General features: G+C 43.4%; 1 protein-coding gene across 1 annotated transcript; it reads right to left on the bottom strand.

The window, feature by feature from the left end:
* Nucleotides 1-11,801: 11,801 nt before the first annotated feature.
* Nucleotides 11,802-21,470, bottom strand: C16H10orf53 (chromosome 16 C10orf53 homolog). Its single transcript, XM_060033472.1, is given in 4 exon segments — nt 11,802-11,866; nt 12,521-12,640; nt 20,966-21,124; nt 21,446-21,470. Coding segments are annotated over 4 exon segments (369 nt in total).
* Between the last annotated feature and the right edge of the window lie 3,976 nt (nt 21,471-25,446).

Genomic DNA, 25,446 nt, shown 5'->3' on the forward strand with positions numbered 1-25,446 from the left:
TTTATATGAACTGTAATAACTTCAGAGGGCAAGGGAGATCTTGCTTCTATGAAACAGCAATAGACTATTAAAAAAAATCAGATGTTTAGAAAATACCAAATATTGCCAAAACAAAGACATCAATAGATGGGCTGAATGAGTTCTTTCATTGTAAGCCACAGAAATGACCCCTGGAATTTGTATGTAGGAAGCCTGGGAGACAGCTCATGGGGTGGAGGGAAGTGACCCGAATAGATCTGGGGATCTGGGCAATAGAAACTAATGGAGAGCCTGGTCCGTGCTGTTCTGAAGTTGAATTCTTAGATTTCTAATCGTGTTCAATCATTTTTGTCACTATCCTTAAGAGTTAAATTCTAGGAAAGAATGTCTGATTGGCATTTCTCGGGCCACCCATATCTTTCTTGGAGTATTTTGACTGACAGCCTATCCAAGACTCTGTGCAACGAATGGAAGAGGAACTTGAAAATAAACTTGGGGTGTGGTTTCCAGGAGGTGAGAATATGGATGTTGGGCAGAACGAACTATAGATGCCCACTCTGCTTCCTCGGCCACGAGGTAGGTGTGAGAACAATAACAGCTGATATTTATCAAGTACTTACTAGGTGCCAGTCGCTGTTCTTGGTCTCTTCCACCTCATTACACCTCTAAATTCTCACTGCACCCCATGAGACATGTATTACTTTCGTGCTACCCGTTAAGATGTTGAGGCTCAGAGAGGTTGAGTAATTTTCCTAAGGTCACATGGTTGGGATTCACATCCAGTTGGTTGGGGTCTAGTGTCCTTATCGTGAGCCTTTGAGCCGCAGTTACCTCTGGACTCAGGTGCTTCTTCATAAGGTCGATTGAGAGTTAAGTGAGGCAGTATGGACAGAGCACCAGACACAGTGGTCAGTCCATGACGGTTGTTCAGTGTCTAACCACGTTGGTCAGTGTGGGTCCAGCTGGGGTTCATTGGGTTTTCTCCATATGTGGGGAGTGAGGGAAGGCGATGTGAGCTGTTTTTCCTTTGAATAACTAAGGAAACTTTCATAATAAGGTGGAATTCTCAAAAATTGGAGGCCAGAGTTGAATTGTGTTACAAATGATCTGTCTCCCATTCTGTTTGTCACCTCTCTTTCCAGCTGAAGTGCAAAGTGAAAATACTCTGCAGTCATTTCCTTCTCAGAATTGCTGGACCCAAAAGAAAGGTCAAAGAAAACAGATGCTGCTTTACTGCAGAGGATCGTAAAAACCAAACTTGCATCTTTTTCCTCATGGGAAAAGTAATATATGTCCTTTGCGTAATAAAGAAGCATTCCAGATAATAATAAAACATAATAACCCCTGATGTATTGACGGCTTCACAGTGCGCCAGGATCTGGGCTCTGCTCTGTATGTTCTTTCATTTTTATCCTCATAATAGTCACATGAGGAAGATGTTATTACCACCCCCATTTTATAGAGGAGAAAACTGAGAATTGTGAGGTTGAGTAATTTCTCGGCCACACAGATCCCAAGGGGGGGATTAGCATTTACACCCCAGCTCTGAACCTCCACCCTGAACTGTGCACATTGTGTTGGCGACAAAGAAAACAGCCATCTTTTTTTTTTTTTTTTCCTTGTGTCCCCATTCCATAAGTTGACACACATACTTCACTTTGGCCAACCTTCAAAGCATTTTCTCAAACATACGTGTGCCCGGGGTTGTCGTGTTCAGTAAAGGGATTGGGGGTGGGGGCGTTTTTTGCTGGGATCTTACAGCCTGTAGAAATAAATATATGCTTGGACCACCAAGGGCGCCATCCGGGCTGCGTCTCTGCACGCCAGGGTGGGCATCACTCATGCTGCGAGCAAATCAAGCTGCCTGGAAAACAACAATCACCATGACAAACTGAACAAGTTGGGAGATGGAGTGATTTTCCCAAACATATCACTGTTGCGATCGTTTTTCTCAGGAAAGACTCCACAACGTATACTCCTCTTTCTTTGCCAGAAGCCCTAACATGTTCTGACAGCTTCACATCTGATGAAGTGAGTCCCAGTGTTCCCGACCACCTGTGCTGCCTCTCTCCCTTCCCCACCAGCACACAGCTCGGCCACGCTTCATCTGAGTCACGAAGGCAGACTGGGCTTGAGTCCTGACTGCCCAGCAGCCCTGTGGCCAGGGGCAAGTTGCTTCACTCTCTGGAACCGTTTTTAAGGCTCCAGATAGCAGGCTTGGTAGCCGGCAGTCTGTTGAGAACTCATTAACATACATGAAGGGCGAGGCATAGTTTCCTAGCTCAGAACAGCTGACCCAGGGGCGCCCTGCAGCCTGCAGCCCATCTTTTGCCTGGAATTGAGACAAGGAAGAGGAGTTTGCTGCCCGAGGAGAAAACAGGAAAGTGTTTGCTTCTGCCAGGAGGGTGAGGTGTGGGGTGATGGCGAGGGCCGTGCAGACGAACATGAGGAAGACTGAAATCCCTTCCTGGGAGTATGTGATAGGAGCCCGCTCCCCTCTCCCGAGGGAAGCTTCCATAGATCCAACTTTGTGCGTGGCTGCCTCTAGGCAGGTGGGTTTATTTGGGGGCGCCCTGAGAGGAAGATGAGGTGAGTGCCAACAGTCAGCTCCTGCAGGGGTGAGGGTGGTGATTCAGGTCCCAGACTGGAGCGGGGGTCCCCGGAGCTGCAGCGAGCTGCCTCAGGTCCCAACGGCCCTCCAGCTGCTCTGAGACGTGGCTGGTTTAATCTTGGTGAGCACCCCTGTTGTGTTTGGTGGCTGATCTAGTGAAAAACGTTTTGGTTCCAGGTGACAGGAAACCTAACTCACACTGGCCTAAGAAAAGCCAATCACGCTTGCCTGGGTGGTGTCGTGCTCTGATTAGCCGGCCACGAGTTTTCAGCTGCAGCAGAGCAGAGTTTGGCTTCCCAGTGGAACCAAGAGTAGGGGAGAGGTGGAGCCCTAACGACAGGGCTGTTCCGGGAAGAAGGTGGAAGGGAAGGAGCAGAAGTGAACAGCCACTGCCCACCACAGTGGCCAAAGGAGAGAGCCAAGTCTTCTGTGCTCCACGGACCCAGAGGTTTTCCAGCTACCAAGAATCCAGGGAGACAGTTTTCTCTAGCAAGTCAACTGATCCCCAGAGGGAGATGCTAAGAAATTGTCAGCAACAGTTTGTACTAAGCATGTTTCTCCAAGGCATTTAAGCAATTTCCAACATGCTTTGTTAAGCGAGAATGCCACACTGCCCCTTCAGTAAGGGTTGATTGCTGGTATCTGAGCCTTCCATTGTCGACCAATGTGTCGTTGAGAGCTCACTGGGTGACGCTTGCTGTGTGCCAGGCTCTGGGGCAAGAGGCACAGAGACATGAAAGATGACATGACTGCTGCTTTGAGGAGCTCTATGACCCTCTCAGGAGACAGACGCACGTGGATACAAGGTGCCAGGCATTTGTTCAGAGCCAGTGGAGGATGAGGGCTGCAGGAGACTAGAGAAGGGAGCCCACCAGGCTGTCAGGAGAGACAGGGACGAGGAAAGGTGAGGCGCCTTTTGAGTCAGGCAGCATTTACCAGGTGAAGTAGGGCATGAAAGGAGTGCAAACGCTTATAGACCGGGAGGGCCTGGTCTGGTCACTTAGGGCTGTGGAGCGGACAGTGGGCAAGTGGAGAGGTGAGTGAGGCCTATATCATAAAGGACTCTGATGCCCGGCTGAAGAGTTTAGGTTTTATCCTGAAGCCATGTAGGGATGTTTCAGTCCGGGTTCAAGCTGTGAGCCACAGAGCTGACTCTGGCTGAGACAGATTCAAAAGAAAATGTGAGAGGGGAAGCCAGGGAGCTCAAAGAATTGCCAGGAAGTCTGGGAACGCAGGCTGCACTAAAAACAGGGACAAGGGGACTTCCCTGGTGGCGCAGTGGTTAAGAATCCACCTGCCAATGCAGGGGACACGGATTCGAGCCCTTGTCCGGGAAGATACCACATGCCGCGGAGCAACTAAGCCTGTGTGCCACAACTACTGAGCCTGCGCTCTAGAGCCAGTGAGCCACAACTACTGAGCCTGCGTGCTGCAACTACTGAAGCCCGCACACCTAGAGCCTGTGCTCTGCAACAAGAGAAGCCACCGCAATGAGAAGCCCGCGCACCACAACGAAGAGTAGCCCCTGCTTACCGCAACTAGAGAAAGCCCGTGCACAGCAACGAAGACCCAACACAGCCAAAAATGAATTTAAAAATAAATTTATAAAGAAGAAAGAAAAAACAGGGACAAGGGGAGCCAGAGGAGCACCTCAAGTCACACAACAAAACAGGCCTGGGAGGACCCCATGGCTGTGGCTGCTGGAATGGCAGCCCGCACCACATGCCTCATTGGATGCTGGATGCTGTGGTTGGCATGACTGCCTGGATGACTCCAGAAACTGGGCTAGCTGCCGCAGCTGGAGCCACAGAACACCTTATCCGTTCTCTCTTCATCCTTGTGCCAAGAGCTCTAGAGTCAAGGTCTGGGGAAGGTGCAGCCAACTGCCCAAGCATGAGTTCCTTGCCCATGTCAGCACTCGGCTTCCACCAGGGCCTATATGCGGAGAGACCCCCAAGCACACCATGATGATGGACAGCCAAAAAAAATCCCACAAAACATGCACAGGGAAGAAACAGGGTCTGATTTATACTTTAGAAAGGTTATTTCAGCAGCAATGTAGAGCGGTTTTCAGGAGGAGATAATGGAGACAGAATAATAAGATAAGAATCTAGTGAAATAGTCTAGGCAAGAGATGTTGAAATCCCAAACTAGGGCAGAAGCACTGGCATTGTTGAGGAAAGGACAGATTAGCGGCGTTTCAGGAGCAGAAACAAGCGAAGATGTTAAAAGGGTAATTGGCTGTCTCCAAGTTTCCAAATTAAGTAGGTTATTGATCATAACCTTAATTATGGAGAGGAATACAGTTGGAGAGATTGAGTTGGGGAGCGGATGTGTTAGGTTTACTGCAGGTTGTCTATGGACATCCTGTTGGAGATGTTCAGGAGATGTGGGACAACTATTTGTTTTTGTTTTAGCTACTCAGCTTCTATTTATTCTGGAAACAGATCCTCTATTTTCCTTTTGGGAAACTAACCTCTCTCCCACACAGTCCTCTTGGTTCCAATAGGATTGAGTCCCCCTCCTCTCAGTTCCAGAAGTGAGCATGACCAACCCAAGTCACAGTGATTGATTCAGAAATGGACACAGGACTCAACCTGAGCCAATGAGAGTCAAGCCCTGGGGCTTTTCCTGGCGCATTTGGGAAGGTAAAGTTTTCTTCCTGCTAGGGCTGCTATGCTAGTGAAAGGTCAGCCTGAAGCAGCTTGGGTCCGCTTGCATGAGAATGAAGCCAATTCCAAGAGATGGAGACAGAGTCTGCTGTCACTTGTATCCAACAAAGCTTGAAGCTGTTCATGTAGTTTTCAGTTAGACGAACCAATGTACTTCCTATTTTCTTAAGCCAACTGTATTTGGCTTAAGACATTTGAAGGTAAAATTTCCTCACTAGACCACTGGGATTTGGCATGTGGCACTTAGCAAAGAAATCAGGACTGGGAAAGGTGTTGGGCAATTATAGCTGAAGCTGTGGATGTGACCTAGAGAGTGAAGGGAGAAGAGGACCATGGACAGAATCATGGGGTGAGCCAATATGTGGGCGCTGGTACAGAAATACATTTAGAAACACTTGTAAATACCTTCGCAGTTATAAACAAACAAGTAATACTAGGACCCTTGTTATAAAGTGCTAATGCTTGTAGCAAATTGAGAAAAGTTTTAAGACAGTTAAAAACACCATGCTAGTTTTGTTTTTCTGTTTTTTATTTCTACAAAAAGCTACTGAGACATGATTAGATGTTTTGGAAGCATTTTTCAAAACCAGGGAAAATAGATGTTTCTCTCAGGACAGTTCCCAGGAAGGCATACTCTATTCAAATGCCACTGGGCTGCCTGGCATTAGTGCCAGCCCCCTCCTCACTTCAGGAAGTACAGTAATCAACAAGTAGTTTGGGATATTTTCCCGTTGTGACTTGTGGTCTTTAGTTCATTTGACCCATTTCCCCAGTGATGCTGAATTCCTAATGAATATTTAAATGACTGGAACATTTTAAAGACAAGAATCAGTCAAGCCTTGGAGCAAGATCACCGGCTGCTCTGAGCCTCCTTTGGTGTTATTTAGGCTCTTACTTAATTTTGGTGAACTTTGAAATTCGTTGCACAAGCCTGGTTTATTTTATATGACACTTTAACTAGATTATTGTTGTCATCCATTGTTGTTGAAGTAGACTCAAAGGAGGTCAGTTTGGGGAAAATTACAAAAATAGCTCTAGTCTCATTCCAACAATGGGAGGGGGTGGAGCTGGAATGCTTAGGTTTAGGATGAGGGTTTAGCCCATAGAGGAGGGTTCAGCTTCCAGACTCAGCCACCTCTCAGCTGTGTGAGAGAGCCTGGTTGAGTCCCTCACCTCCTCTGAGACTCAGTCTTCCCCCCAGTAAGAGAAAATACTGTGAAGGGCTGTATAAGAGTCTTTTGAGGATGAGATGAGATCAGGTACATCAGGAGGTCAGAACAGTGTATGGCAGTTAGCAAGGGCTCAATAATTGATAGATGTCAGTAAAGGAGCTCAGTTTTTGCCTTTTCTTATTTTTTATCGTATACTAATAAAACAGCAAGTACTCATTTTTTAAAAATCAAATAACATAGAAGTATATAAAGTAAAAAGGAAAGTTCCCCTCCTATCTATGTGCCTTGATCGCAGGTGACCCTGGGCAAGATCCCTGACATATTTTTACTTGTGCAAATGTGTACACACACTATACACAGACCGCACAATTGTTCACATGTATATGATGTGGACATCTTTACAAAACCAGCACCTATAAGTAGATATAGATAGTATCTCATTCTTTTTAAAGTTGTTCAAATAGTTCGGAGAGAGGAGGTAACTGACTTTTGTTGGTAACGTTTTTATATATGTATAATTCACATGTCATACAATTCACTCATTTTAAAGTGTACAATTCAATTGTTTTTGGTATATTCACGGACTTGTATAGCCATCACCACAATCAATTACAGGACATTTTCATCATGTCAAAAAGAAACCCCATAGTCTATCAGCCCTTCAATTCTCCACCCACTTAGCCCCCCGAGTCCGATGCAACCATTAACCTGCTTTCTATCTCTATTTGCTTATTTGGACATTTCATACAAATTGAATCATATAATATGTGGTATTTTATAATTGGCTTACTTCACTTAGCATAAATGTTTTGAAGTTTCTTCCAAGTTGTAGCATGTACCAGTACTTCATTCCTTTTTATGACCAAACAATATTCCATTGTATGGATACATCACATTTTGTTTATCCACTTATCAGTTGATGGACATTTGGGTTGTTTCCAACTTTTGGCTATTATGAGTAAATGTTATGAATATTCATGTGCAACTTTTTTGTCAACATATGTTTTCATTGCTCTTGGGAGAGGAATTGCTGGGTAACTCTGTGTTTTAATTTTTTAGGAACTGTTTTCCAAAGTAGCTGCACCACTTTACTTTCCCACCAACAGGGTATGAGGGTTCTGATTTCTCTATATCCTTACCAAAACGTGTTGACTTTTTGATAATAGCCACCCTAATGCGTGTGAATGATACTTCACTGTAGTTTTGATTTCCATTTCCCTGATGACTAATGGTGTTGAGCATCTTTTCATATGCTTGTGTCAGCCATTTGTATATCTTTGAAGAGGTGTCTATTTAGATCCTTTCTCCATTTTAAAATTGGGTTACTTGGTTTCTTTTATTGTTGAATTGTAAGAATTCTGTATGTATTCTAGATACGTGTTTTTGGTGTCATATCTAAGAAACCATTGCCTTATCCAGGGTCATGTGTTTTCTTCTAAGAGTTTTATAGTTTTTGGCTCTTACATATGTGTCTTTCATCTATTTTGCGTTATTTTTGTATACAGTGTGAAGTCAGGATCAAACTTCATTCTTTTGCTTGTGCTGTCCTGTTGTCCTAGCATCATCTCCTGAGGTAACTAATTTTTGGATCTTCCTCCGTATACTGAATTCTCTCTTTAGTTCAGAGAGTCTTTCAGGTGATTCTTGTTTCTTGTGTTGTCAACAGCCCTCTGCTCTGCTGTGATCTGGTTTCTCTGTCAGTCTAAACCTGACTGCTTTATTTTTAAAATGTTATTTATGTGATTTTTATTTAATGTTATTATATAATAAAATATATACAAATTTAAATTTAAATACAAATTTAAAAGGTAAAAAGGGTGTCTAGTGAAGCAGTTTCCCTCTCACTGCTGTCCCTCTGCTACCCCAAGCGTGTTTCTTGGAATTTTATGCAGATTCAATGTATATACATATATTCTTTCTCTTTTTTTTCACAAATTGTAATAGTATGTACTTTTCTGAGTCATATTTTTCATGCTTCTTTGTACTTAAATAATATATCTTGGTGACTGTTTCATAACAGTGCTCCAAAAATATCTCTCGGTCTTTTTACAGGATGCACAGGTTTCCACTGCTTGAATGAACTGTGGTTTATTTAACCGATCCCTTGTTAGTGGATATGAGGCAGCTTCCAATCTTTTCTTATTACGAGACATGCTGTAAAGAATTTTTGTACATGTAGAAATTTGTATTTGCAGATGTATATCTTCAGGATAAGAGGAATCTATTGAATCAAAAGATATATGGTTTGGGCTTCCCTGGTGGTGCAGTGGTTGAGAGTCCGCTTGCCGATGCAGAGGACACGGGTTCGTGCTCCGGTCCGGGAGGATCCCACATGCCGCGGAGCGGCTGGGCCCGTGAGCCATGGCCGCTGAGCCTGCGCGTCCGGAGCCTGTGCTCCGCAATGGGAGAGGCCACAACAGTGAGAGGCCCGTGTACTGCAAAAAAAAAAAAAAGATATATGGTTTAAATTTTTGACAAATATTGCCAGATACCTCTGCAGACATTTTATCAATTTACACTGCTGCCAGCAACGCATGAGTGTCTATTTCCTGCATCCTTGCCAACATGCAATGCTATCTCATTTTTTTGATTTAATATCTCATGTTTGATTTGCATTGATCTTATTATGAGTGAGGTTAAACATCTTTTCCTTGTTAAGGACCATTTATATTTCCTTTTTTTTTTGCGGTACGCGGGCCTCTCACTGTTGCGGCCTCTCCCGTTGCGGAGCACAGGCTCCGGACGCTCAGGCTCAGCGGCCATGGCTCACGGGCCCAGCCGCTCCATGTGGGATCTTCCCGGACCGGGGCACGAACCCGTGTCCCCTGCATCGGCAGGAGGACTCTCAACCACTGCGCCACCAGGGAAGCCCCAGGGAGATATCTTTTTAAGAAGACGTAAGACAGAGGGAAGCAGAGGAGAAGGATGAGGGCATGTTTCTGTAGACCAAAAAATGATTACATTTCCAAAGACAAAGCTCTTCTTAATCAATGACAGAGAAGAACTAGGTTATATAGACAGATGACCTCTATGCCGAATTCTTGATTTTATTTTAAATGTTTATTTGAAAAATACCCGCCTCCCGGACACACACACACACACACACACACACTCTCACACTCATATGCAAAGTAAAAATCAATTCCACCAATGAGAACATTTACGAAAAGGAAGAAATGAGAGTCCTGCAGGCCTCCTCCCTCCACTCACCCCACCCACCTCTCCAAGCCTACAGCCCAGAGGTAACCCTGGGGCTTTTTCCAGTAGTGCTGATTCATACATCATTTCATTCTGATCTAACTTGGAACACAGCACCCTGGGCACAGGATCTCCCAGAAGCCTTCTGCACTTGGTTTTTTCTTAGAACCGTGTGCAACCTCCCCTTACCAGCCCTTCTGCTCTGGCCGTGGGGGAAAGGAGAGCAGGTTGGGTGTATGGGGGCGCTGTTCTGAGACAAAATACAGGCCAAGGTGGAGAGTGTGTCAGAGGAGGGCAAGGTGGCTGCAGGGTGGACCCTTTGTACCGGTTAACATTGGGGTCCTGGAGCCTGAGGAGCTGAAGTTACCGCACCAAATGTAGATGGGAAAGCCTGCAATTGTATATCCCAGCAGAAAAGCTTTTGGCAATGAAAGTAGGAAGCACCATTCAAGCAGGAAGAAATTTCCCTGGTTCAAGATAGAACGCTTAGACAGTCAGCAAATGTTTTGGTCACATGGGAAGAGGTTCAACATAAAAGGTTAAGTTTAAAAGAAAGATACGTAATTGGATACATACGGCATGATCCCAAATTGGTGAAATCCATTTCTATGTATGTCTAGCTCTTAACGAACATTCAGATATGAATGGAAGAAACCCCAACTGAAATAAACCAAAATGTTATCAAATTTATACTTTATCTTTACCTGTATTTTTTCATTTTACTGTAATGAAAATGTACTTCTTTTGTAGTGAAATGTTTGTACGAAAGCAAATAATAACTTAAACTGATCTTTGAGAAAAAGGGACTAAATCCAGGGTTACTAAAAACGTGTGAAAACCGGCACCAGACACCGGGAAGAAGATTTGTTTTTAGCCTCAGGTTCTCAGCAAAGATGATTAAATATTTCCAGCATCCTAAGTGATTCGTAATCTCTGAATGAAATCTGATAAAGTGGAACTTGGGCTGAAAATGAAAATTCTATCCCCTATTTCATCACGAGCGGGAAAGAACTTGGCTAAGTGGTTTCATGGAGCACCAGATGCCTTTGCAGTTTTGGGGCACAGGGGGGTTTGAGGTTCCCTGGAGCAAAGGGAAGGATGGCTCCCCAGGTGCAGTGAGGCTGCAGGTAGCAGGGTGGCCCCGCATCCCTGCAGGCTGTGCACCCAGAGCCAGCCGCTGCCTGTCACAGGCCCTGCAAGCCGTTCTCTTTCAACACAGCGCCTGGAGTCTTCTGTGAAGGAATCCAGCTTTCTTCTGTGATGCCTTCTTACCATGACCTCACAGTTAACATCATTAGATCAATACCTGCATTTCTCCCCTCTCCTTTACTCTACAGCTAAGAATGCATGCTACAGTTCGGTGCAAAGATCCTGAAAAGAAAATGAACGTCACTTTGACATGGCTGAGGTTGACACTGACCACAGCTAAAACACTTTTTAAACACCGCTGGCTGTGTTTTCCTCCAAGTGAGACAGGGAGCCACTTTCCCCTTCTGTCCCGGCCTCTTTCGGGCCCTCGTCAGACCAGCCTGTTGGATTGGCTAATGCAAAAGAATGCAGATCATTTTCTTGTGATCTGGAAAATAAATAAAGATTTATTTGAAAGAAAATAAATGAAGATTTGTCGTTAGGTAATTATATATTACAATGTTAAATATTATTCTGTTGGGAGCAAGAAGTAAACCTGTAAGAATAGACAGGTTTCCAAATACTGACATTAACTCCTGGTTCAGATTTTCAAAGCCCACTATTCTCCCTCCCACCACCCCCCTCCTGCCTTATCCTTAATTCTACCTCCTCCTAGCTCTTCACTGCTATACAGTGGAATCTCTGATGCTTCTGGCAACTTTGCGTTATTAGCAAGGGATGGCGCTTTGTTATTAGATTGCATTTTATTTCCTTCAAGCTCAATGTGTACCTGATATTGGAGGGCTCTCCCTATGGGTTGAGATTGAGAGATGCTGCAGATGGTGTGGTTTTATTACTTTTGCGGGCCCCGTTTCCTTGCAGCCAGGTGAGAAACCTGGCTGTGCAGGCTGAAGGACAGGGTGCGTTGACTTGCCTGAGCCCAGCATCCACGGCCCGGAATGGCCGCTTTTGCTTGTACTGCAGAATGGCGGGAGGCACCTGCTCTTCTGCTGACTTCAGATGCCTGTTCCAATGAAGAGATCAGTAGGCATTTAGTACAGCTCTCCTGGCCTCTTTGCACCATGGGTCTAGTTTACCATCGCCTCCTGGGGAAATAGGTATAATTTTCTTTTAGCCAGCTTTATATACCATGTCACGTTATATAAGACAAACATACGGCTTCCACTAGGAGAGCATTTCCAAAGGTCCCAGCCTTTGTAGAGTATTAGTGGATTGGGAAAGCTTTTACATTGAGCATACAGTGAGGCATGCATGATGCCAGCCTGCTGAGCCAGAAGCTCTCTGAGGCAAAGAAATCCATAGAACGTAGCTGATGATGCCACACACTGCTGGCATATCAACTCTGATCGTCTTAGCTAGCCTAGATAGAATAATCAAACAGAACAAAAACCATTTTCAAGGTAAATAATAATAAAACACACATTATTAAAATGAAAAACTACTAAACAACCTATTCTCCCTAAATTTGCACAGTCCCATTTGACGTCTAGAGCAAAAACTTCATTTTCTTTCCATCCCTCTTCTGTTTCCAGCGTTCTGGGAGGAAGCCCAGAGCATCAAGCACTTTACTGTGTATGGTTTAGGATGCGCTCATTCATGTGCCACAGAGCATGGGGCTTTGAGTAAGAATTTAAAACTCAGAAAGAAACCCAATTTGAATACGGGCAGGACACATCGACCACTTCAACTAGAAATGGAAATGCCCCAGAGAAGGCAAAATGCTGGTGGGAAGGGCTTACCAAACTCCAAGTCTTTGATGTTGCAGTGGAAGACAACTTCTCCATTCACCACGAGTTCCACCACATTCCAGTCTTCTATCTTCTCTAGGATGGCCTGGTGTCCATCTTTAGCCAACACAGCTGGAAAAGATGGGGAAGGACGTGGGTGCCACGGGGACAGATGAACCTGATATGCAGGTGTCTTCATGGATGGCAGCGACTGGTCTGCTCTCCAGTTGTTCATGGCTGTAACTCAACATCCCTGGTGGGTGCCCACCTGGTACTGGCCCCGATGTGTCCTCCCCTTTGCTGGGAAGCACAGCCAGAGACCTGAAAAATTTTGGTTTTGGTTGTGATTTGCCCCAGAGCCATATGATCAGTGAAAATATGAGCTTTCTCTAGGAATAGTTTTGAGCCTTTCTTATAGAGGTGATGCTCAGTGTTGGAGGGGATATACAGAATTAGGTAAAGTCTTACCCTGATGATGGAAATATAAACTGGTCACCTTTCTAGAGGGCAGTTTGGAAGTACATACGAAAAGCCTCAAATGCCTCACAAAAATTAGAATTAAAAAATGATTCTAATCTCTGGCCCAGGAAATTGCACTTATAAGAAAGCTCCCTAAGGAAAAAATCAGAAATACAGACTTTTGCAACAAGGCAGACTTTTGCAACAACATATTCCTTTCTGTACTATTATAATAGCAAAATACTGTGAATAACTTACATGCCCAATAATAAGAAGATGGTCAAGTAAATGGTGGCAAATGCATATGATGAGATTTTATTTGGACATTTCAAAAATGTTTATAAATTTTTAATAGCAAGAAAAATATTTGTAATATAAGCAAAAAGTCAGGGTACATGTATAATATATATTAAAATGTGTATTCAGGGACTTCCCCAGTGGTCCAGTGGTTAAGAATCCACCTGCCAATGCAGGGGACACGGGTTTGATCCCTGGTCTGGGAAGATCCCATGTGCTGCGGAGCAACGAAGATCGTGCGATACAACTACCAAAGCCAGTGCGCTCTAGAGCCCACGCGCCACAACTACTGAGCTTGTTCTCCTAGAGCCCGTGCTCTGCCACAAGAGAAGTCACTGTAATGAGAAGCATGTGCACCTCAATGAAGAGTAGCCCTTGCTCAGTGCAGCTACAGAAAGCCCGCGCACAGCAATGAAGAGCCAGCGCAGCCTAAATCAATCAATCAATCAATCAATCAATAAAAATATGTATTCAGTGCAATTCATGTGTATATATTAGGAAAAAAGAAAATATCCAGTGATTATCTCTCTGTGGTGAGATTATGAGAAACTTAAAAAAAATTCTTTTAGCATATTCTAGATTTTCTATAAAAATCAGGGAAAAATTTTTTTTAAAGCTAATGGACTAAATTTTTATTCTCCCCTTTGGAATCTGCATTTTGGTTATTACTTACATTCAACAGCTCCTTTCCTAGAGATCAGCTATGGGAAAATTGTTAGATTTATTCTCTATTGTGGAAATGCAAGGCTATATGGGTTTAGGAGAAATGATGTGCATGGGACAGCCTGGAGCTCTGTTTTCTCCAACACGTTTCTCCCCACGTTTCCTGATATGTTCACCCTATAACCTCAGTGTTAGGGTTGGTTCACTAAATCACCACCTTTGGCAGTCTTCATTCGTTGGTGAGAATTGTGGTTAGAATGGAAAGAGAAATCAGATGGTGGGCATGTTTTTTAAAGTCTTAGCATTTCAATCAGTCCTATGTGGAGAAAAGCAGACAGCTATGTCAGTTAATTGCATTTAATTACAGAGACAATTGCTGTTTCAAAATGTTGCCATGTCCACTTCTTCTCTTTCAATCAGTTCAAGAACATCCAGCCCCAACTGTGAACATTTTAATTGCGTGATTTTAATTTCACTTCTGGAAAGGAACTTCAAAAAGCAACTCAGCGAGGATCTCCATTAACAAGATAGTGCTCCTTGGGTACCCAGTGGTGGCCCTAATTGTCCCTGTGACTGCTGCTAACACCTCTCTCTACAGAACACCGGCATCTTTTTCTTTGGCATATTTATGTTATTGTATCCTATTTAAGTGTCTTGTTCTTAAACATCTTTAGAGGAAGGCACTCAGTTTGGACCAGTGACTTGTTTAAATGAAGCAGTCCACCCAGTTTGGAATGGCCAGTGAATCGTCCGGGGAGGCATGAAGGCAGTTTGTGGGCAGAGAATTCTGGGGATCAGATACTCCCCCAGCAGCGCCCCCTCTGGAGAGGGGAGTTATAGCCAGAGAGGGAAAAGCTGCAAGCTGGTAGGTAGGAGGCGATTTGGCCTCCATGACCTTGGCGTTGCATTGTCTGAAGACGCTCCTGGGACATGTACTTCAATTTGATTGGGAGAAATCAGGAACAAAACAGCTTCTCCGTGCCCACCTTACACCCCACCTCTGGGGGCAAGGTGCTACCTCTATTCTGATAACACATAATACCAGCTCTCTAAATCCTGGGGGTTCTGGAGAGAAGGGGTGCAGGTTCCACCTGGGGCCGGTCCCTGTGACCGGGAGTGTAAGGGAGGAGGGGCTCTGTAGAAGGAGACCCGGGAAGGTGTGTACCCCACAGCCTGCTATGGCCCTTTCCCTGCAGAGCACATCTCACCAAGCCTCATGTAACATCTGCGTTTGGAGTTTGTTTTATGAGAACAGCAGCACTATTTCGTGGCAAGGTTTACCTAAGAAATAGGGTTTAATCCACCGAATAACCCACCCTATGGAGGTGGCGGCAGTGCCAAAAATGGGAATATACCTCAACATCTGAGCAAATGACGTCCCACAGGAAGAAATCCTCCTCATCATACCATGTCAGTCCTCATTTTGCCTTACAAAGCCCCGTGTCTCCTTCACTGACCACAGTCCACCCTCCCCCCCGCCCCACCCTGGGCCTGGTGTTAATACAGCTTGTTGAATAAACAAGCTCCTAATGGCGCTGGGCACCTCCAACGATTCTTTTGGACCCCGAGTGACGTAAATCTGAGTCTTACCAAAGCGATAGGCCACCTCTGAGTCTACTTCATCTACTCATCCTCAGGATGCCTGTCCCCTTCTCACCACTCCAGGATGTGTTGAGCCCAGCTGCAGGGCGGCCAGTGCAGGCTTAAGGGATCAAACTCGGAGAAGCACCAGAATTCCTGCAGCTCATCCAAATGCCACCTCTCTATATGGAGGACACATTTTTTTCCTATGAGCTGCTATGGGTTGTCTATTCAAAGAAAGGTCAGATAAATATACTCCATGCAACAAAGTCTTTGCAAAGGCAGTGGCTAAACTCCAGCATAAATCAACCAGAAGCTGTAAGGCCACCCGCAGAAAACCTGACTCTTTGAAGTGGCATCTCATTCTTCAAGGGGGATCTGGGTGAACTGGAGGGTTATGGAAAAGCCTCCCTCTTCTCAGTACTGGTGGAATCGTGTGCCACCTGCAAATGATTTACATGTTCCTGGTTAGGAAGTCAAGGCAAACAGACAGGCATCTCCCCCTCCTCTGCTCGGCACAGATGCAAAGCCAATGACTATTAACGTGTGTAGCTAATGCATAGCTAGGGACAGGGGGATGGTACACAGAGCAACTTAGCTAAATAAGGATGGATTCTATTCTTATGAGTCTTTTCCTTTTTAGCAGGTCATTTGGCAGACTTAAGTACAGCAGGCAAGGCACAACCATGGCGAGGGAAATTAACACTTCTTGTTCAGCATTAGTTAGTTTAATTTCATCAGTATTGAGGCCATAGGCAGGACACTTTTGCTAAGCTATTATAATTCATGGGTAATAAAGAAAGAAATAAACTTTTCAGATTGCTTAAGGCATGGTAAATTCAGGAGAGATCAGGCATATTTCCAAAGCCAGCAGGGTTTCGGGAAATGATAAAAGGGCTATGATTTTTAAAGAAATGCACAGAACTCAGAGGCAGATTTTACAAATGAGAGCCTGCAAATGCACCACTCTGTGCTTGGTGTGATGTTAGTTGGGTCTAAAATGATGGGGGGAGTGTTGAACAGAGAAAGGGGAGCAGATGCTCCCTGCTTTGCTTCTGTTAACACCCCAGCATTTGTCACCAGCCCTCAGTAAATGTTGGCTGCCAGTATTATATGAACTACCATTCAGGGATATACAAAGCTAACTTTAAAAATCAACCACCTGCTGATACCTTGCAATACTCAAGTCTCCTTCAATCATAAAAATTCTCCCCTTGATCCTCTTAAAATACGCCTTCCCCTCCCCTACTGTGGGAAGAGCTGCCTGGGCTCTTTATTTCCTCATCTCTACCACTCCTTTACCTCCTGCAGTTGGAGCCTCTGCCCACCTTCTCCTGAACTTGCATCGTCAGAGGCGAAGACCCATTAGCACATTCAGTGGCTCACCCAGTTCTCCCCCACCCTTCCAGCAGATTCATGCTCTGATCTATCTCCTTTCTTGCTTCTTAAAACACTTGTGCTGGTAAAAACATATTTTAAACTCTAAAACTTTATCAGATTATAAATGTAATGCAGACTGATGAGTTCTTAAAAACCTTAAAAATTACAGAAAAGGACACAGATTTTAAAATCGCCTATAATTCTTCCCCTCCCCCTCCTTTTGTCTTTTTCAGTGGAAGTGAGATCATAGTGTGCATAAAATTCCGGAATATGCTTTATTCCTTTAACACAATGGCTGTGGCAATCCAGCCCCATCAGTACACACAGATCTGCCGTGTTGCGTTTCATGTGACAGATGTACTGCGACATAGCCAGTCATTCCTTTTTCCGGTCGTTTCCAATTTTTCAAGATGACCAAGGAATGCAGAAAATCTTCATGGGCATGTTTCCATGTACATGTGCGAGTTTTTATATATTTATGAAACTGAGAAATGGAGTAGCTGGATTCTACAGTATACAGTTAAATTTTAAGACACTGCCAGGTTGCCCCCCAAAGTTACTGTGCCAACTTCCCCTCCCATCACAGGTCTTTGGGAACACTCTATGTCCTTCATCAACCATGGATTTATCTTTTTCTAGAGATAACTCCTGCTAACAGTTTGGTGCCTATTAGCTATTTTCTTCTTGAACTCCTCATCTCACTTGCCTTCTGTACCTCCAGATTCTCTCCTACCGTTGCAGCCCTCAGAGGGACCACTGCCCATATCCTGTGGTCTGCCTGGTTCTGACTTTCCTTGCTTCTTCCAGTCTCACCTTCTGTGGTTCCAGCATTCGCTCCACGCAGGTTCATTTTAACTAGTATTTATCAGTCCTTCAGATATGCCAGGCACAGTTCCAGACCCTGGGACAGAGCAGAGAACAGAACAGACAAGAATCCCTAAGCCCCTGAAGCATTCATCCCGGTAGGAGAGAAGGATAACAAGAGAAATAGGTGAAATATATGTTATGTTGGATACCAATGAGCGCTAGGAAGAAATAAAAGAGGAGGGAAGGGAGATAAGGAAGAGGGAGACTGAGGGAAGTGTCGACATTGTCAATGGAGATGCTCAAGGAAGACCTGTCTGTGAAGGTGACTTTTGAGAAAGACCTGAAGGCTGAGAGAGTAAAGAGAAAAGACCAGGGACTTCCCTGGTGGCGCAGTGGTTAAGAATCTGCCTGCTAATGCAGGGGACACGGGTTCAAGCCCTGGTCCGAGAGAGTAAGTAGCAACAGGGGGAGATGAGGTCAGGGAAGTCATCAGGAGCCTGGCAGGCCACTGTAGGAGCAACCAGAATGTTCTCAGAGGCAAGGGCCATGCTCTGACTCAGGTTTAATGGCATCACCTGGCTTTGAGAACATACTGCAGGGGACAAGGTGGTCGCAGTGGGCTCAGTGAGAAAGCCAGGGCGGTGATCCAAGCAAGAGATGACTGACGGTGGCTTGGACAAAGAGACCGAGGGTGGTGGCAGGGAGGTTAAGGCATGGTTGAATTCTGTCGGGATGCTTTGAAGATAGAGCCAACAGAATGTGCTGCTAGACTAGATGGGGAGTGTGAGGGAAAGAGAGTAGAGAAAGATGCCTGCAAGGTTTTTGGCTTGAGTAAGTGAAAGAATGGCACTGCTATGAACTGAGATGGAAAAAATGCAGGAGGGACTGGTGAGTATTAGGAGTCTGGTTTAGATATTTTGGACATATTGGTCCGAGATGCCTATTAAGCATCCCAATGACAATGAGAGGTCCTGACTGCAGATATATGATCTGCAAATCTTTTCTCCCATTCTATAGATTGTCTTTTCACTTTTTTAGTAGTGTCCTTCGATGCACAAAAGTTTTTAACTGTAATGAATTTCAGTTGTTCTGATTTTTGTTTTGTTGCCAATGCTTTTGGTGTTCAAGACATACTTGCCAAATCTAAGGTCATTCAGAATTGCCCCTATGTTTCCCTCTAAGAGTTTTTTAGTTTCTAAATTTAGACCTCTGATCAATTTTGAGTTAATTTTTATATATGGTATAAGGGTCTAACTTCATTCAAAAGATATTCATGTAGATATCCACTTTCCCCAGGACAAATTGTTAAAGAGAATGTTCTTAATGCATTGAGCAGTCCTGACTCTCACGACAAAAGTCAATTGACTATAAAGGTGATGGTTTACTTCTAGACTCTCGATTCTATTCCGTTGGTCTATATACTTATCCTTATGACAGTACCACACTATTTTGATTACTATAACTTTGAGTAAGTTATGAAATCAGCAAGTGTGATACCTCCAACTTTGTTCTTTCTTGAGATTGTTTGGGCTAGTCTCAGTCCCTTGAAATTACCTATGAATTTTAGGATGAGTTTTTCCATTTCTGCAAAAACACTACCATTGAGATTTTGATAGGAATTGCATTGAATCTGTATACTGCTTTGGGAAGTATTGTCATCTAACAATATTAAGTCTTTCAATCCATGCACATGGTATATTTTTCCATTTACTTAGGTTTTCTTTGATTTCTTTTAGCAATTTTTGTAGTTTTCAGTGTATAAGATTTGCACCTCCTTGGTTAGATCTGTTCATATGTGTTTTGTTCTTTTAGATGCTATTGTAAATGGAATTGTTAACTTCCTTTTGAGATGGTTCATTGTTAGTTACAGAATTACAATTGATTTTTGTGTGTTGATATTTTTAAATTAATTAATTACATTTTGGCTGCACTGGGTCTTCGTTGCTGCGCGTGGGCTTCAGTTGTGGCGAGCGGGGGCTACTCTTTGTTGTGGAGCACGGGCTGTAGGCACGCAGGCTCAGTAGTTGTCGTGCACGGGCTTAGTTGCTCCGCAGCATGTGGGATCTTCCCGGACCAGGGCTTGAACCCGTGTCCCCTGCATTGGCAGACGGATTCTTAACCACTGCGCCACCAGGGAAGTCCTGTGTGTTGATTTTGTATAGTTAAACTGTGCTGATTTTTTTTATTAGTTCAAACAGTGTTTTTGTAAACTCTAGGGTTTTCTAGCCAGACACTGGATCTGGAGCACAGCCCCCTGAACCTCGCCTCCCATCTCCATCCTCTTAGGGAGTACTGTTACTTTTACTTTAATCCACTACCCCTTTAAGGCTGTCCTGGTCCAAGCTACTATCATCTCTCCCCTGGACCACCACAACCATCCCTTGTCTCCCTGCTTCCATTCTTGGCCCCCTCTAATCTGTTCTACTCACAGCAGCCACAGTTTATTTCCCCTGTCTAATACTACATAGCCCTGCAGGATCTGGCCCCTGTCCACCTCTCTAGCCTCATCTTCCCATCAGTTCAACAAATACATAGGTCATTTGTTCATGCTTCCAGCCTTTGCAGATATTAGTCCCCCTACCTGGAGTGCTCTTTCTTCCTTTACCTGGTTAGCTTCTCCTCATTCTTTAAAGCTCAACTCAGATGTAATTCAGGCAAGTAAACCTTTCCAGATCTCTGTCCTCTCCCCTCCAATTATGGCCAGTGGCAGGTCCCACTATGATTACGCTCCTGTGTCAGAGCCTTGGCACAGCTGTCAGTTAGCAGTCAACAATGACACAGTCACTTCAAGGACACGTATCATGTTCACCAGTGTGTCCCCAGTACCTGGAAGAGTGTCCAACACATATTACTTGCTCAGTGAAGGTTTGTTGCATGAATGGATGATCAAGGGACAGACTCTCTGCCATTTTTCAGCCACGTACCTTGGAAAAGTCACTTAATATTCCTGCTTCTCAGTTTCCCAATGTGTAAAGCAGGGTATGTAATATTTTCTATCCAGGTAATTTGCATTTACTACCCAGCACCCAGTGGGCTCACAGTGTATGTTTCTTCCTGCTCTAATATTGAGGCAGCAGAAGCCAGAAGAAGATGCTAAAACATCCTGCAGCTGTGGGGCTTAGGGCCGACTTTCCAGAGGAAGTGGCACTCGGTCTAGGTCTGAGGAATGAAGGAAGTCTAGGCAGAGGGCACAGCCGGCACAGATGCTCAGAGGCTGCGGTGTACCTGGGCGCACTCAACTGGGTGGCCCTTTGGCGCTCAGCTGCCTACCTAACAGGCCCTCCAAGCGGTAGGTGCGGTGCTCCACTGACAGGCCGACTGAGCTGTATGGCCCCTAGGGCATGATGACCAACGCGTTCCTGGGCGTGGCCGGGCCTCCTGCTGGGGTTACGGGGCAGTACACGCTGCTAGGTAACTGCTTTTCAGGCCCTTGGGAATGGGCGTGGTCGTGCGTGGGTGGGCAGGGCCACGAAGGGTGGGCATGGAGCTCGAAGATCCCCTGCACCCCAAGTCCTCTGCCAAGTGCCTGGCGTAGGGACTGGGGGTGAGGAGTCTCCCTTCTTGAATGCCTGCACCAACTACTGTGTGCCCTCTGCTGGGGTGCAAAAAGGCCACTTGCTCTCGTCACTGGCGCAGCCCGGTAAACACGGAATTTCAACTTGGTACGGCAAGTGTTAATGATAAATAACAACAATAGCCAACGTTTACAGCTAGTTACAGAAAGTATGTGTCAGGCGACAAGCTAAGCACCTTCCGTGTTATCTCGTTTAATCATTTTACCGTTTCTATGAAATAGGCTGTAATTTGTATTTACAAAACTGAGCGTCAGAGGTGTCAAGTAACCTTCCCAGGCAAGTCAGGCGTGTAGCATGGACTGGAAACCTTTGTAAGGTTTACATAGATGTCTTTTTATTGATCCTGCCTGGGGTTTGTTGGGACACTTAAAACTTTGAATTTAAATCCTTCACCTGTTTTCGGAAAATTTTGAGCCATTATCTCTTCACATATTGCTTCTGTCCCATTTTCTCACTTTTCAGGGACTCCAGTTAAATGTACGTAAGACTTTCTCAATGTATTCTCACTGTATTCCTGCTGTATTCTTCGCACAGTCTCTTCTCTCCTGTGTTTTTCTCTCTTTCTTTCTTCCGTGCTTCTTTTGGGATTGTGTGTATGTGTGTATTCATGGATTGATTGATTGATTCATTCATTCATTTTTACCTGTAATCCATTTTACTAATTTTTCTGCAGTTGTGTCTTAAATACTATCAAAACCATTAATCTGGTTATTTCAGTTATTTATTTTTCAATTCAAGAATTTTAGTTTGGTCCCTTTTCAAATTTGCTGTGCCACTTTTTAGAGTTCAGTTTCTTGCCAAGTTTTTCAGTTTGGTTTTAGCTTCTTAATCATAGTAAAAATACTTGTTTTATAGTCTGTGTTTGGGAATTCCATTCTCTAGAGACCCCATGTGTCTGTTTCTGTTGTTATTTCTGCTAGTTTCTGTCATTTTGTCTTGTCTCCTAGAGTGCTTGGTTTCCTTTAATTGTGTACTGGACATTGTACTAGAAAAATTATTTGTCGAAATAAGTTGAGGCCAAGAAAGATGTTATTTTCCTCTATAGATGACTTTATTTTTCACTTCTTGCCAGGTCCTGGTGGCACCAGCGACCCAGGATCATCTTAATACAATTTCAGGACTTGAGATTTTCTGAGCCATCCAGATGGCCTGAAACTGGGCTGCAGTCCATGTGGAGGTTGGTTTATTTATATTTTTTCCTCATTTCTGTGGTGCAGTCTTTTTGGATCCTAACCCAATGAGGATTGTAGATTACCAGGCTTCCCCCCCTTGGTGGTGTTAGACTCCAATTTTTGTTAAGCCTAACTCTGCAAACTCCAAATTGCATCTCATCTTCTAGGTTGCCTATTCAATATCACTAGATAGTTCCAGAGAAAAAGTATCTCCAGTGCTATGCTTACTCTCATCCTCTTCCTGATCTTAATCCAGTTAGCTCTTTTCTTGATTTTTCAAGAAGATTTAAAAAAACATATGTGACAGATTTTTAAAGATGTCTTATGTGGGAAGCATAGTCTGAATTAAACTACTCTACCGTTATCAGAAACAGAAGTTCACCCATTGAATATTTCGCCGGAGTTGCATTGAATCTAGAAATCGATTTGCGGAAAACTGAATCTTTCTGACGCCTTCCTATTTATTATATTGAAATACCTCTCCTTTATTTAGATCTTCTTCAATGTCTTTAAGTATAGTTTATTATTATCTGTGCATGGCTCTGCATGTCTTTTGTTAAACTTATTGCAAGTTTCTATTGTAAGTTGTGTATTTCACATTGTGATTTTATTGCTGTATAAAATGAAGATGACTTTTATATATTGATTTTATATAAGCTACCTTGACCGTTTCTTATGATTTCTATTAATTGTAGATTCTTTTGAGTTTTCTATGTAGACAATCATACTGTCTACAAACAATGATAATTTTATTTACTTGAGTAAGCCTTTCTTTTTTCCTTCTTATTGGACAGGCTAGAACCTCTAGTGGAATGAAGAATAGAAGTGATAATACTGCCTATCGTCTCCTTAACCCTGATTTTATTTTAGCTTTATTTTTTAAATATTTATTTATTTATTTTTGGCTGCGTCGGGTCTTAGCTGCGGCACGCGGGCTTCTCTCTAGTTGTGGCGCGCGGGCTCTAGAGCGCATGGGCTTAGTTGCCCCGCACATGTGGGATCTCAGTTCCCCGACCAGGGATTGAACCCGGGTCCCCTGCATTGGAAGGCAGATTCTTAACCACTGGACCGCCAGGGAAGTCCCCTTACCCTGATTTTAAAGGATAGAAAACATTTCCAACATTTACCTATTTAGGATGATGTATATTGTATGTTTTTGTAGATTTTTGTCAAGCTAAGTTCTTTTCTAATTCCATTTTACTATGAGTTTTTTAAAATTATGAATGACTGTTGAATTTTTTGAATGTATTTTAGTGATTTTAATGATTAGAATGATCCTATTATTTTTATTCTTTAGGCTGTTGATGAGTAAATGACATTTAGATATCTTCTAATATTAAAATACTTTGCATTCTTAGATAAACCTGAATTGATCATGGGTGTATTATTTCTTTTATATTCTGTTAGAATTTGTTTGCTAGTATTTCATTTAGGATTTTTGGATATATATGCATGAGTTAAATGGGCCTGTAGTTTTTTTTTTTTTTTTTTTTCCGGTACGTGGGCCTCTCACTGCTGTGGCCTCTCCCTTTGCGGAGCACAGGCTCCGGACGCGCAGCCTCAGCAGCCATGGCTCACGGGCCCAGCCGCTCCGTGGCATGTGGGATCTTCCCGGACCGGGGCATGAACCCGTGTCCCCTGCATCAGCAGGCGGACTCTCAACCACTGGCGCCACCAGGGAAGCCCGGGCCTGTAGTTTTTCTTTGTATGTCCTAGTCTGGTTTGGATATTAAAGTTACACTGGCTTCAGAGAATAAATAAGGGAGTATAGAAGAAGAGGGAATATCCCTTTATTTATTTTGTATACAACTGAAATGAGTACTTCTTAGAATGTTTGGTAGAACATGTCTATAAAATTTAATGTTCTTGACATCCCCCGTTTTTCCCCCGAGTGGGAAGACTTTAAATTATCACTTTGGTTTAAGATTTATAAGACTATCCAGAAATTTTATTTCTTCTTACATCAGTTTTAGTCAATTATATTTTTCTAAGAATTTTTCTGTTTTTAATCTGTTTTTAAATTTATTGCCATAAAGTGGTTGATGTGTTTTTGTTATCCTTTTATCATCTACTTTATTGTAGTTATGTCAGCTTTTTATTCATATTATTATTTATTTCTGACCTTCTCTTTTTATTTTATTGGTTTTACCAGAGACTTGTCTATTTTGTTAGTCTTTTCAAAGAATCAACTTTTCCTTTATTTAGCTTCTCTATTGTTTTTTGCTTTCTCTTTCACTGAGAGCTGTTTTTATCTTTATTACTTTCTTTGAGTTTACTGTTCCTTCTGCTTTCTTTGAGTCTATTGTTTGGTCCTTTTTTCTTACTTTTAAATTACACTTAGCTCATCAATCTTGAGTCTTTCCTCTTTTCTGATGTAAGTATAAATTTCCCTCAAAGCATCGCTTTTGCTGTATCCCAGAGGTTTTGATATGAAGTATCTTTATTATCATCCTGCTCTAAGTATTTTAAAATTTCCATTATTATCTCTTTTTTGACTATGAGTTTTAGAATGGTGTGTTTTCTGGATTTTGTAATATTCTTAACTATTTTCTCTTTGAATAGTGCTTTCCCCCCCACTGTATCTAATCTCTCCTTTGTGAACTTCTATATGTATCTCTCCTGTACTTTTATTTTTTATATAATGTTAAACACATCTATTTCATGGCTTCTCTTTGAGTCATCTCTTTTCTCCAGCCTTTGTGATATTATTCACCTGTTTCTTTTATCCGCTGCTTTCCCTCCTGTGAGCCATCTCTTGTGCTGTTTGTATTTTTTGACTGTGAGCTCATTTTTAATGGAGTGTTTTCCCCCTGGGGGTTTGGTGTGTTCAGGGTTGTGGAGAGCGGTTTTATACTTGATTCTGCTGAGGCCCTTCGGATCTTACTAACCCAGGCAATTTAAATAAACTATTGGCTTGGAATTCCTGCTTTACAGATAAGGTGTATACATTCAGATTCTACATCCACATGTGGCATAAGCTTATAATTAGATTTCTCATGGATCT

The sequence above is a fragment of the Delphinus delphis genome, chromosome 16 (assembly GCF_949987515.2).
Source record: "Delphinus delphis chromosome 16, mDelDel1.2, whole genome shotgun sequence".
In the NCBI taxonomy this organism is placed as follows: Eukaryota; Metazoa; Chordata; class Mammalia; order Artiodactyla; family Delphinidae; genus Delphinus; species Delphinus delphis.